The 15,197-nt window shown below is 32.4% G+C and overlaps 2 protein-coding genes across 2 annotated transcripts; both read left to right on the plus strand.

Annotated features, from left to right (window-relative positions):
* Positions 1-502: 502 nt before the first annotated feature.
* Positions 503-3,979, plus strand: LOC136272466 (uncharacterized). The gene is made up of 2 exons (XM_066074074.1): positions 503-580; positions 799-3,979. The coding sequence occupies exon 2, from the start codon at positions 907-909 to the stop codon at positions 2,221-2,223; it is 1,317 nt and encodes a 438-aa protein (XP_065930146.1). The 5' UTR covers positions 503-580; positions 799-906; the 3' UTR covers positions 2,224-3,979.
* A 5,718-nt stretch (positions 3,980-9,697) lies between these two features.
* LOC136272526 (tripartite motif-containing protein 2-like) lies at positions 9,698-12,962 on the plus strand. The gene has a single exon (XM_066074221.1). It carries the CDS (start codon positions 9,785-9,787, stop codon positions 10,979-10,981), a length of 1,197 nt encoding a protein of 398 aa, XP_065930293.1. The 5' UTR covers positions 9,698-9,784; the 3' UTR covers positions 10,982-12,962.
* Positions 12,963-15,197: the final 2,235 nt, after the last annotated feature.

Consider the following 15,197-nt stretch of genomic DNA (forward strand, 5'->3'; position numbering starts at 1 on the left):
ATTGAATAGAGAAAACGAAATTAATTTTTTTCACATGAATATTTTTAAAATAACTTAATCCACGACAAAGTGTACATTATTTCAGTCGTACATGTAAAAGTGTTGCAGCCAGATAACAATGAAGGGAAATGTGTAAATTGCGGCGTATCAACACTCCTGATTATCGCAAAATATTATATGATCTGACAAAATATGTAAAAAAATAATCAGGGACATCCTTGAGTTAAATGAAGAGAAAAAAGGGTGTTAAATACTTGCCATGGCACGTTGAAAAAGGGTGAACAATTCAGAGTCAAGTAACTATTATTTTTGTGTAAAAATCGGATATACAAAAACTATCAAATGTGTGATACCTTATCCTTTTGGCCTTATAAAAAGAAAAATAGAGCGCTCCCATAGGTGTGATGTAGTTGGAAAAAAGAAAAATAGAGCGCTCCCATAGATCTACCACTAGCTTTGGCATTTAAATTTGAACACGTGATAGTATCGATAGACCTGGATTAATTCGACAGTCGCCATGTTACACTAGAAGTTTAATGCCATGTTTGTTATAAAGAAATTGTTGGGAAAGAGATGAAACGTTAGAAATTTGTAATTATATTTAGCATCATAAAAATTAACAGTTTTATCGGTCGTCGAGTAAAAAAAACCTGATCTACAAAAAAGGTCAAAATCAAGAACGTTAACAATATTTGTGTCCTACTTTCAGATTACTGGATTTTGCTGTAGTTATATCAGTTATTTTGTGTAAAAAGTTTTGAAATCTTATTTTGATAATTTATGATTTCTGTTTTGCAGAACTCTCAATAAATATCCGTTACGATACTTGACCATGGACCCTCGACGTTCCGCCCAGGATGTATTACGGTGTGATCTCTGTGAGACACCTGTCCCCCCCCCCCCCCTATGTACTGCGACATTTGCCACATACATCTGTGTAAAGCATGTGTGGGAGAACATCTCTCCGAGTTTGCTAAAGAACACAAAATTGTACCATTTGAAAAGCGGGGATCTTCAACTAAATGCCCAAATCATTCTTCAAAAATATGTGAACTTTACTGTGAACAATGCGACATTCCAATCTGCGTGCAGTGCACTTCTTCCACACAACATCAAGGGCATACATTTGTCTACATAGTGAAAATTCTGGAAAAACAAAAGTCCGTATTACAGAAAGATTTACAAGAATTAGAGAAGTTTATTTACCCCAAATATCAAGAGATTGCATCAAGTATTCCGGTTCAGAAAGGTACCCTTAAAACAGCTTCACAGAAGATTGCATCGGATATCAGCAAACATGGAGAAGAAATGCACAGAGAAATAGATGTAATTATCAAGAAACTAAAATCTGATCTTGATGAAATGGACTCCAAATACTTGGCTGCCTTTTATAAACATGAAGAAGAAATAAAACACATGCTATCTGATATCACACAGACAATTGCAGATCTGAAAAAAATATTAAATTCCGATGACATGGGTCTTTTCTCTGCCTACAAATCCAGAAATGCGGAATTCAGAAGATTGCCACCTAAACTGAAGGTCACTTTACCACGCTTTTCTCCCCAGAAAATTGACAAACAACATATATCCGTACACTTTGGCTCTCTATCAGAATTATCTATCAAAACAAAAGAACAAAACTACACAATGGATTCTTCGAGTACTGAGCACTGTCCACCAGAGAGGTCCCTTATTGATGTGCCACAGATCATCACAGAGATAAAGACCGATTATAAATATGCTGAAACGGTGTCCTGTCTGAGTTATGATGACATCTGGATTCGGGGTAACAGCAACATTTTGAAACTGTACAACCTCCAGAGAGGGCTACTGAAGTCTATCCAAACCAAGTCAAGGAACCGTGCATACGACATAGCGGTGACAGGAAACGGGGATCTAGTATATATTGATAAAACAAATAGAACTGTGAACATTGTGAAGAATAAAGAAATAGAGACAGTGGTCACACTTCAGGGATACACACCTCGAGGTGTCTGTGGTACCTCCTGTGGTGATATCCTGGTTGCTTTGAACAATGATGATTGGGCAACACCATCAAAAGTTGTGCGTTATTCTGGTTTCACTGAGAAACAAAGCATACAGTTCAAGGATAATGGACAAGCTCTCTATTCATCAGGTTGTTATACTAAATACATCAGTGAGAACAGGAACCTAGATTTATGTGTGTCTGATTGGGAAGCACGAGCAGTATGCTGGTAGTCAACCAGGCAGGAAAATTCCGATTTACGTACACTGGTCTTCCCTCTTCTACAAAGAAACCATTCTATCCATATGGCATCACTACAGACAGCCAAAGTCATATCCTGATAGCAGATCTTGACAACCACGGTATCCATATTGTCGATAGAGACGGACAGTTTCTCCGATTTATTGACAACTGCCATTTGGAGAGTCCTTTCGGTATATGCGTAGACACAAGAGACAATCTCTTTGTGGCTGAAAACAAAACATGTAAAGTAAAGAAAATTCAATATTACAAGTAATCATAGTGTTCATATTTTCCAAAAGCATGTTAAATGACCAGAATATACACATTGAATGTAAAATATGACAATGAATATGTTGATGTTTAAAACATGTCAGCACATAGTTATGCTAGTGATAAGTAGTAGTTACCCCATATAATATTGTTGGTTATGTACAGATACCCGATGGGAGTGGTCATAATGACACAAGGGAGCGTAGCTCCCAAGTGTCGTTATGACCACGCCCAGCGGGTATCTGCACATAATCAACAATATTATATGGGGTAAGTTACTTGTACCATAGTTTACGATTATTCATTATATCTTATTATCATAGTAATATTGGGAGTGCATTTGCCTCTTAACAATACAGTGCCAATGCATTGGTCTTTATATATGTACATTGTACTGCGTGAATTTCCAAAATGACTTTCTATCCCCGACAAAGATTAATTATTCTTCATTTAAAAAAAAATATAGCCCTAAAGAATATATCGACTTCTCATTGTTATATTTTTATTTCATGTTCATTCATTTTCCGACTTATAGTATCGATATTTGCTTCAAAGAAGTAAACTTATTAACACAATTTCATATGTACGAACCGTAAATTGTGCAATGCTTCTGTTTAAACGATTGAAATTAAATTTAAATTGATGAAGGTAATTAGTTTTTAAAATCTTATTTGATACTCTGTATCAATGTATGTTTTTTAAAGTGGCTGAAAAACATGTACATATATATTTTGATCAAAATCAATAAGCAAAAAAAAAATTATTTGAGAAATGCATGCCGCGAAACCGTAAATGGTTAATGTCGAATTCGATTGGCTACCGCTATTCACTCTGTCCACAAAACAAGTTTTCTATTCAAACGCTTTCCTATCACGTGATTGACTTTATATAAAACCTTTAAACGGGATACCCCTATTTCATTTAACACGCGTTTCTCTGCTTGTCCAAACACATGGAGAGGAATATTAAAATAGAGTCTTTCTGACAAAGCCATTGCCGATATTGTTTTGTCTCGAGCTAAAAATGAGATTTATTTGACGAACTACATGTATGTTAGTCGAGTTATTTATCCGTGTTGAGTTTTGGCCATTTTGATCTGGAGGAAGCTCTTACTGTGGAGTAATATGGACGCGCTAAAAACAACTTGTTGATGTTGTTTTTTCTCGAGATAGTGGGCGGAGCTATAAAAAAAGTGTGTGGTATGTACATATAACCCACACTTTTAACAATAGAAAACTCGTCAAGCTATGGTACAATGTTCTAGTATCCCATAACTTATGATCAGGCTTGTTGTAATAACTTATGTGTTATCTTGTACTTCTTTTGATCAATTAACTAACTTAACTATACAACTATTTATAATTTGAATATTACTAGTAAACATATCGTATAAAATGAATATTATATTGAAATATGACAGTTTTGAAACAGTTATTAATTGTTTTCATTACATAGGTTGTTGTTTTATGCTTTTAGTCATACTGACATTTTTTTTGTTTAGAGTAAGATAAAAATAACGAAGCTGAGTCTAATTATCTCTAACTTAAGTACATGTACTTTGATTATGTTTTTACCTGAAGAGTTGAGATCGTATCAATTGTTTTCAAGATTAAATATGACTGATTTATCTGTTAATTTTATAGTAAACAACATTTGAAAAATTTAGTCAGAATATCTTCTCTTTCGCTAAAAGTCCAATTTTGTTTTTGCCTAAACTCTTTATGTGAAGAATGTAAATGAACTGAATATGTTTTATATAGGTTTGTATAATATCCATGCATACCTTAAATCTAATTTTTACGCATTAAATCAATAAACAAATTCAATAAGAATTGTGACAACCCATGTGATTCTATATTTTTTGTATAATGTCCGTTTAAACATGTTAGTGAGTATATCGGTTATACTTGTAGAGGGCTGTTCTACTTTTCAGTTGACACTTTTTGTCACTTTTACTTTGAAAGGTCTGTACATACAAAATAGTTTGTATCATTGAGCAAATAGTGTTTTTGATAAATTGCACATGATTTTTTAAAGATGACTTATAATTTTTTCTTTATTGATAAGATTTTCCCGACAAGTCTTTAATAATTTGAGTAAAGGTTTGAGACTTTTAACAAATTCCATTGCTGGTTGAAATTGTATGCATGAAAACTACGTCATATTAGGACAAAGAAGTTAACATTCAATTTTTTTTTACTTTTAGTATTAATCAAATAAGATTTTTTTGCAATATGCTTCATTCGGAAAAAATATTTAAGGAAATGCAATATCTCTGTAAGTTGCACTTTAAAAACTGAAAGTTGTATTAAATTGCTTAAGCTATGCGTGTAGATTACAAAAAGTACTTTCGCAAAAACCTTAAAAAAGTTACAGTGACTGGCGTTTGTCATTTTGACCAATATGATTAAAATCAGCATATATAAAACGCCGCCCTGCAATACGTAATGTATTTTTCAAGTGTGTAAAGCTGTGCCGCTCCAGATTGGGGGTGTTTAGAGGTGGCTCCGAAGGATGGTATTCAAGGCCTATGATCAGTAACTTTACTATATGTGAAGTTAATAAGGTTGAGTTTCAAACATCCCGACCCTCTGCTAGATCCGCGCATGAATTTTGAAACCCACAATTTATATGATTATCCGTTTTCAATTTTATAAACTATTTCTTAATCCAATTAAACTTTTTGTAGCTTCTGCTTGTATTTAATCCCGTAAATTATATGCGATGGATAATGTTGGAATATAATGCCAAATCAATGATAGAAATATTGGTGATTGTGAAAGAAAATGTTTATTATTTATTTTTGGAAAGCGTGCCTACACTGTTTTTTTTTTAAATAAATGGGGGCAATAGCAGTTGCTAAAATGCAATTTTAAATCAATGAACACAAAATAAATAGTATGACTTGTACATACCATTGGCAGTACAGTTTTAAAGGCGTATACGTAGAAACGGTATCTCTTCCTTTAGTTTTAAAAATTCTCATGTATTTTTTCTTGCCCTTACCTTGGACTTATATAGTTTGATTTTGATCTTATAACTAATGTTTTGAGTGTCTGAAACTCGGTCCAGAAAAATATTGATTCTATTTAAGGTGTTCATCGCTCACTGATATTTAGAATGTGTGATTTGAGAATTTGAAAAAAAATTAATATTAATAATTTTTAGACACGCATGTTAATGAAGTATGAAGATGTTATCGACGATACGAAATCATCACGATTATTGAAACATATCAATCCTCAATGAATGATCAAATACCACATTAGTAACATAATCATACAATAACAATTATTTAAATGTGTTTTTATAGGCATTTACAAAGCTATTTCACATTTGTATTTTGGGAAAATAAGGCATCCTAAATAAGAAAAGTCTTAAAGGACACAATCACAAAAACATTGACCAACAAGTTGAATTGTGGGTGGGATACAATTTCTGCAAAATTTTCCTTACTACTCCCATCTGTTTCACAGCTATTGCTGAATTACTGAGCTGATAAAACGCGTGACCTCAATATGCATATCTGAAGCCTCTGAGATCAGAAACCTTCGGTGCGACGTAACAGCCGACACACTGCCCATTCGCTGTATCTTTCAACCATAGGGATTTCTAAATTGCTCTTATCTAAAATCTGAAGTCATTAACTTTTGCTCACTGCTATGTAAAGTTAGAGAACCCAGTACATAAACAGAGTTATTCTACGGTTAGAAATCCCATTTCTGTTTCCTCAGCAATCATGAATAGGAGTAAAAATTGTGACCTGTACTGTTAACTTTTCATTGATCTATATACTTCATGCTGGAAAAAATATGTAAGATGTTGGATTTTTAAAAGATAAAAATCATTAAAAACATGGAATCATTGTTTCTAAAGAAAGGATTTTGTTTTGTCAACACATAGTAAGTGATAATGTATAGAGTCTTTTCGTAACCAGGAATTTCACTGGATCTTAAACCCTAAATAAACCCTAATTACGTTAATTGTACTTAATAAAGGATTTTTTGATTTAAGAAGTATTACCATAAATCCTGGTACCTGTAAGCAAATATGTTTGTAAATTTCTTTAGTTCCACAAAATCAGGGGTCTACTTTAATCTCAATACTAATAACCGAAACATATTTTAATTTCATTTTTTAGTATGGTATTTGATCATGTTTGTTTATTGAAATTTAATTAAAAGAACTACCAAATTTCATAAGCAGTAAAGACTGAAACAGTCGTTTTTTAACATAGTATTCAGGGTTTAAAAACGTATTAATCTCAAGACTCCTTGAATTTTATCCAAATGTAATTTGATCTTTCTTTTAATAGTTTATGAAGATCATTTTTAGGTAGTACTTCTGAGTTGTGTACATGTATAATTTATTCTGTATTGTTCAAACCTAAACAAAAAGCCCCAAAAGGAGCTGTTATGCACACTGATGACATCTTATATACTGACATTAGATTCAGATGGACAATGAATTATTTTTTTTACAGCAACACCAATTGTTACAAATAGTACACAAAAAAGGATTTATATGACTGTAGTATAATAAAAATCTAACTCATCGTCCTCCCAGTTGAGTTTTTTTTTAAAGAAAAAATATTTAGATTAATATCAACTTATTCAAATCAATGTTTTGGATCTGCATGATTGGATTAATATACATATTCAAACAATTTATTTCAAACTGAATACTGTCAATCTGAACAAGTGGTTGCCTGTCTGGCTAATAATCTGCTATAAATGATTATCAATCACAGAATCTTCAGATTCATTCTAATCTAATTACTTTTTTTCAATTTCTATTACCACTATCTTATGTACACAAAATTTCTCAAAAACTCCATTAACCAATAATACAACATGTAATCTTGTACATTCTGTAATCTTCCTACTTTGTTTTCAGGAGAGGGTTCATACACTAAACTTTTCAATAAAATATGCTTTTAATAAATTCACTTTATTTCAAAAGCATCATTTGCAACACAAATACACTATCCTGTACGTGTAAATAAATCATCGTCCATTGCTCTGTTTACTATGTAGCCGATAGCTGACTATGTCATCTTTGACGAATAACGCAAAGGGGTTTCTTATCTCATTAAAGATCGGCAAAACTCGGAGATCTGTTGCAGCTGGGATTTTCAGCACACTTAATTGAGCTGTGTGTTCTTATCTGCTGCTAGTCAAATAGAAAAATTGTTATAAACTGATTTATATTTATCATAGAAAATGATTTTAGAAGAAAATGATTTTGTGTCACCTGTCCTTTAAAGATTGATATTTTTTTGTACAAAATTATAAACATTAAACAGCCATATAAAACAAGCTTACAGGGATGCATACAAAGCATTACAATACCATGTTGCTATCGATAGTGCCATTGTAGCATTTTATCTGTTTAATCTAATGTTGATTGATGTACGATTGAGTGAACTAAATGTTAACTGGAAGGTCTTGAAAAGTGGCCGAATGGCAAAGATATGATATACATTCACCTTAGAGTTCCTTTACAGTTGATGAATAGTCATATGCACTTGAACTGCACTCGGCCTGTTATTTGCAAGGTCTATTATTTTATAAGAAAGACCTTGGTCTGTTCACCGTATTAATTCCCTAAAATTCAGTATTGAAGAATTAGAGACAATCCAAGTCAGGTGGGTTTTTTTTAACAACAATCATATATCTATCAAAAAAAAATCACAGTGACTGGCGTTTGTCATTTTTACCAATATTATTAAAATCAGCATATATAAAACGCTGCTCTGCAATACGTAATGTATTTTTCGAGTACGTAAACCTGTGCTGCTCCAGATTGGGGGTGTTTAGAGGGGGCTCCGAAGGATGATATTCAAGGCGTTCAGTAACTTTACTATATGTGAAATTAATAAGGTTGAGTTTCAAACATCCCGACCCCCTGCTAGATCCGCGCATGAATTTTGAAACCCACAGTTTATATAATTATTCGTTTTAAATTTTATTACCTATTTCTTAATCCAATTGAACTTTTTGTACCTTCTGCTTGTATTTAATCCCGTAAATTATATGCGGTGGATAATATTGGAATATAATGCATCTTATTTATTTTTGGAAAGCGTGCCTACGCGGGTTTTTTTAATAAATGGGGGCAATAGCAGTTGCTAAAATGCAATTTTAAATCAATGAAAACAATATAATTATTATGACTTGTACATACCATTGGCAGTACAGTTTTAAAGGCGTATACGTAGAAACGGTTTCTTTTCCTTTAGTTTTAAAAATTCTCATGTATCTTTTCTTGCCCTTACCTTGGAATTATATAGTTTGATTTTGATCTTATAACTAATGTTTTGAGTGTTTGAAAGTCGGTCCTGAAAAATATTGATTCTATTTAAGGTGTTCATCGCTCACTGATATTTAGAATGGGTGGTTTAAGAATTTGAGAAAATTTAATATTAATAATTTTTAGACACGCATGTTAATGAAGTATGAAGATACAAAATCATCACAATTATTAAAACATGTCAATCCTCAATGGATGATCAAAAACTACATTAGTGGCATAATCATACAATTACAATTATTTAAATATGATTTTATAGGCATTCACAAAGCTATTTCACATTTGTATTTTTGGGAAAATAAGGCATCCTAAATAAGAAACGTCTTAAAGATTGAAATTTTTTGGTACAAATTTATAAACATTAAACAGCCACATACAACAAGCTTACAGGGATTCGAGAGCAAATTTATTGAATAGAGAAAACGAAATTAATTTTTTTCACATGAATATTTTTAAAATAACTTAATCCACGACAAAGTGTACATTATTTCAGTCGTACGTGTAAAAGTGTTGCAGCCAGATAACAATGAAGGGAAATGTGTAAATTGCGGCGTATCAACACTCCTGATTATCGCAAAATATTATATGATCTGACAAAATATGTAAAAAAAATAATCAGGGACATCCTTGAGTTAAATGAAGAGAAAAAAGGGTGTTAAATACTTGCCATGGCACGTTGAAAAAGGGTGAACAATTCAGAGTCAAGTAACTATTATTTTTGTGTAAAAATCGGATATACAAAAACTATCAAATGTGTGATACCTTATCCTTTTGGCCTTATAAAAAGAAAAATAGAGCGCTCCCATAGGTGTGATGTAGTTGGAAAAAAGAAAAATAGAGCGCTCCCATAGGTGTGATATCAAGATATCAAAATATCAAGAGATTGCATCAAGTATTCCGGTTCAGAAAGGTACCCTTAAAACAGCTTCACAGAAGATTGCATCGGATATCAGCAAACATGGAGAAGAAATGCACAGAGAAATAGATGTAATTATCAAGAAACTAAAATCTGATCTTGATGAAATGGACTCCAAATACTTGGCTGCCTTTTATAAACATGAAGAAGAAATAAAACACATGCTATCTGATATCACACAGACAATTGCAGATCTGAAAAAAATATTAAATTCCGATGACATGGGTCTTTTCTCTGCTTACAAATCCAGAAATGCGGAATTCAGAAGATTGCCACCTAAACTGAAGGTCACTTTACCACGCTTTTCTCCCCAGAAAATTGACAAACAACATATATCCGTACACTTTGGCTCTCTATCAGAATTATCTATCAAAACAAAAGAACAAAACTACACAATGGATTCTTCGAGTACTGAGCACTGTCCACCAGAGAGGTCCCTTATTGATGTGCCGCAGATCATCACAGAGATAAAGACCGATTATAAATATGCTGAAACGGTGTCCTGTCTGAGTTATGATGACATCTGGATTCGGGGTAACAGCAACATTTTGAAACTGTACAACCTCCAGAGAGGGCTACTGAAGTCTATCCAAACCAAGTCAAGGAACCGTGCATACGACATAGCGGTGACAGGAAACGGGGATCTAGTATATATTGATAAAACAAATAGAACTGTGAACATTGTGAAGAATAAAGAAATAGAGACAGTGGTCACACTTCAGGGATACACACCTCGAGGTGTCTGTGGTACCTCCTGTGGTGATATCCTGGTTGCTTTGAACAATGATGATTGGGCAACACCATCAAAAGTTGTGCGTTATTCTGGTTTCACTGAGAAACAAAGCATACAGTTCAAGGATAATGGACAAGCTCTCTATTCATCAGGTTGTTATACTAAATACATCAGTGAGAACAGGAACCTAGATTTATGTGTGTCTGATTGGGAAGCACGAGCAGTAGTGGTAGTCAACCAGGCAGGAAAATTCCGATTTACGTACACTGGTCTTCCCTCTTCTACAAAGAAACCATTCTATCCATATGGCATCACTACAGACAGCCAAAGTCATATCCTGATAGCAGATCTTGACAACCACGGTATCCATATTGTCGATAGAGACGGACAGTTTCTCCGATTTATTGACAACTGCCATTTGGAGAGTCCTTTCGGTCTATGCGTAGACACAAGAGACAATCTCTTTGTGGCTGAAAACAAAACATGTAAAGTAAAGAAAATTCAATATTACAAGTAATCATAGTGTTCATATTTTCCAAAAGCATGTTAAATGACCAGAATATACACATTGAATGTAAAATATGACAATGAATATGTTGATGTTTAAAACATGTCAGCACATAGTTATGCTAGTGATAAGTAGTAGTTACCCCATATAATATTGTTGGTTATGTACAGATACCCGATGGGAGTGGTCATAATGACACAAGGGAGCGTAGCTCCCAAGTGTCGTTATGACCACGCCCAGCGGGTATCTGCACATAATCAACAATATTATATGGGGTAAGTTACTTGTACCATAGTTTACGATTATTCATTATATCTTATTATCATAGTAATATTGGGAGTGCATTTGCCTCTTAACAATACAGTGCCAATGCATTGGTCTTTATATATGTACATTGTACTGCGTGAATTTCCAAAATGACTTTCTATCCCCGACAAAGATTAATTATTCTTCATTTAAAAAAAAATATAGCCCTAAAGAATATATCGACTTCTCATTGTTATATTTTTATTTCATGTTCATTCATTTTCCGACTTATAGTATCGATATTTGCTTCAAAGAAGTAAACTTATTAACACAATTTCATATGTACGAACCGTAAATTGTGCAATGCTTCTGTTTAAACGATTGAAATTAAATTTAAATTGATGAAGGTAATTAGTTTTTAAAATCTTATTTGATACTCTGTATCAATGTATGTTTTTTAAAGTGGCTGAAAAACATGTACATATATATTTTGATCAAAATCAATAAGCAAAAAAAAAAATTATTTGAGAAATGCATGCCGCGAAACCGTAAATGGTTAATGTCGAATTCGATTGGCTACCGCTATTCACTCTGTCCACAAAACAAGTTTTCTATTCAAACGCTTTCCTATCACGTGATTGACTTTATATAAAACCTTTAAACGGGATACCCCTATTTCATTTAACACGCGTTTCTCTGCTTGTCCAAACACATGGAGAGGAATATTAAAATAGAGTCTTTCTGACAAAGCCATTGCCGATATTGTTTTGTTTCGAGCTAAAAATGAGATTTATTTGACGAACTACATGTATGTTAGTCGAGTTATTTATCCGTGTTGAGTTTTGGCCATTTTGATCTGGAGGAAGCTCTTACTGTGGAGTAATATGGACGCGCTAAAAACAACTTGTTGATGTTGTTTTTTCTCGAGATAGTGGGCGGAGCTATAAAAAAAGTGTGTGGTATGTACATATAACCCACACTTTTAACAATAGAAAACTCGTCAAGCTATGGTACAATGTTCTAGTATCCCATAACTTATGATCAGGCTTGTTGTAATAACTTATGTGTTATCTTGTACTTCTTTTGATCAATTAACTAACTTAACTATACAACTATTTATAATTTGAATATTACTAGTAAACATATCGTATAAAATGAATATTATATTGAAATATGACAGTTTTGAAACAGTTATTAATTGTTTTCATTACATAGGTTGTTGTTTTATGCTTTTAGTCATACTGACATTTTTTTTTGTTTAGAGTAAGATAAAAATAACGAAGCTGAGTCTAATTATCTCTAACTTAAGTACATGTACTTTGATTATGTTTTTACCTGAAGAGTTGAGATCGTATCAATTGTTTTCAAGATTAAATATGACTGATTTATCTGTTAATTTTATAGTAAACAACATTTGAAAAATTTAGTCAGAATATCTTCTCTTTCGCTAAAAGTCCAATTTTGTTTTTGCCTAAACTCTTTATGTGAAGAATGTAAATGAACTGAATATGTTTTATATAGGTTTGTATAATATCCATGCATACCTTAAATCTAATTTTTACGCATTAAATCAATAAACAAATTCAATAAGAATTGTGACAACCCATGTGATTCTATATTTTTTGTATAATGTCCGTTTAAACATGTTAGTGAGTATATCGGTTATACTTGTAGAGGGCTGTTCTACTTTTCAGTTGACACTTTTTGTCACTTTTACTTTGAAAGGTCTGTACATACAAAATAGTTTGTATCATTGAGCAAATAGTGTTTTTGATAAATTGCACATGATTTTTTAAAGATGACTTATAATTTTTTCTTTATTGATAAGATTTTCCCGACAAGTCTTTAATAATTTGAGTAAAGGTTTGAGACTTTTAACAAATTCCATTGCTGGTTGAAATTGTATGCATGAAAACTACGTCATATTAGGACAAAGAAGTTAACATTCAATTTTTTTTTACTTTTAGTATTAATCAAATAAGATTTTTTTGCAATATGCTTCATTCGGAAAAAATATTTAAGGAAATGCAATATCTCTGTAAGTTGCACTTTAAAAACTGAAAGTTGTATTAAATTGCTTAAGCTATGCGTGTAGATTACAAAAAGTACTTTCGCAAAAACCTTAAAAAAGTTACAGTGACTGGCGTTTGTCATTTTGACCAATATGATTAAAATCAGCATATATAAAACGCCGCCCTGCAATACGTAATGTATTTTTCAAGTGTGTAAAGCTGTGCCGCTCCAGATTGGGGGTGTTTAGAGGTGGCTCCGAAGGATGGTATTCAAGGCCTATGATCAGTAACTTTACTATATGTGAAGTTAATAAGGTTGAGTTTCAAACATCCCGACCCTCTGCTAGATCCGCGCATGAATTTTGAAACCCACAATTTATATGATTATCCGTTTTCAATTTTATAAACTATTTCTTAATCCAATTAAACTTTTTGTAGCTTCTGCTTGTATTTAATCCCGTAAATTATATGCGATGGATAATGTTGGAATATAATGCCAAATCAATGATAGAAATATTGGTGATTGTGAAAGAAAATGTTTATTATTTATTTTTGGAAAGCGTGCCTACACTGTTTTTTTTTAAATAAATGGGGGCAATAGCAGTTGCTAAAATGCAATTTTAAATCAATGAACACAAAATAAATAGTATGACTTGTACATACCATTGGCAGTACAGTTTTAAAGGCGTATACGTAGAAACGGTATCTCTTCCTTTAGTTTTAAAAATTCTCATGTATTTTTTCTTGCCCTTACCTTGGACTTATATAGTTTGATTTTGATCTTATAACTAATGTTTTGAGTGTCTGAAACTCGGTCCAGAAAAATATTGATTCTATTTAAGGTGTTCATCGCTCACTGATATTTTGAATGTGTGATTTGAGAATTTGAAAAAAATTAATATTAATAATTTTTAGACACGCATGTTAATGAAGTATGAAGATGTTATCGACGATACGAAATCATCACGATTATTGAAACATATCAATCCTCAATGAATGATCAAATACCACATTAGTAACATAATCATACAATAACAATTATTTAAATGTGTTTTTAAAGGCATTTACAAAGCTATTTCACATTTGTATTTTGGGAAAATAAGGCATCCTAAATAAGAAAAGTCTTAAAGGACACAATCACAAAAACATTGACCAACAAGTTGAATTGTGGGTGGGATACAATTTCTGCAAAATTTTCCTTACTACTCCCATCTGTTTCACAGCTATTGCTGAATTACTGAGCTGATAAAACGCGTGACCTCAATATGCATATCTGAAGCCTCTGAGATCAGAAACCTTCGGTGCGACGTAACAGCCGACACACTGCCCATTCGCTGTATCTTTCAACCATAGGGATTTCTAAATTGCTCTTATCTAAAATCTGAAGTCATTAACTTTTGAACACTGCTATGTAAAGTTAGAGAACCCAGTACATAAACAGAGTTATTCTACGGTTAGAAATCCCATTTCTGTTTCCTCAGCAATCATGAATAGGAGTAAAAATTGTGACCTGTACTGTTAACTTTTCATTGATCTATATACTTCATGCTGGAAAAAATATGTAAGATGTTGGATTTTTAAAAGATAAAAATCATTAAAAACATGGAATCATTGTTTCTAAAGAAAGGATTTTGTTTTGTCAACACATAGTAAGTGATAATGTATAGAGTCTTTTCGTAACCAGGAATTTCACTGGATCTTAAACCCTAAATAAACCCTAATTACGTTAATTGTACTTAATAAAGGATTTTTTGATTTAAGAAGTATTACCATAAATCCTGGTACCTGTAAGCAAATATGTTTGTAAATTTCTTTAGTTCCACAAAATCAGGGGTCTACTTTAATCTCAATACTAATAACCGAAACATCTTTTAATTTCATTTTTTAGTATGGTATTTGATCATGTTTGTTTATTGAAATTTAATTAAAAGAACTACCAAATTTCATAAGCAGTAAAGACTGAAACA

Source organism: Magallana gigas, chromosome 10 (assembly GCF_963853765.1).
Source record: "Magallana gigas chromosome 10, xbMagGiga1.1, whole genome shotgun sequence".
Classification (NCBI taxonomy): Eukaryota; Metazoa; Mollusca; class Bivalvia; order Ostreida; family Ostreidae; genus Magallana; species Magallana gigas.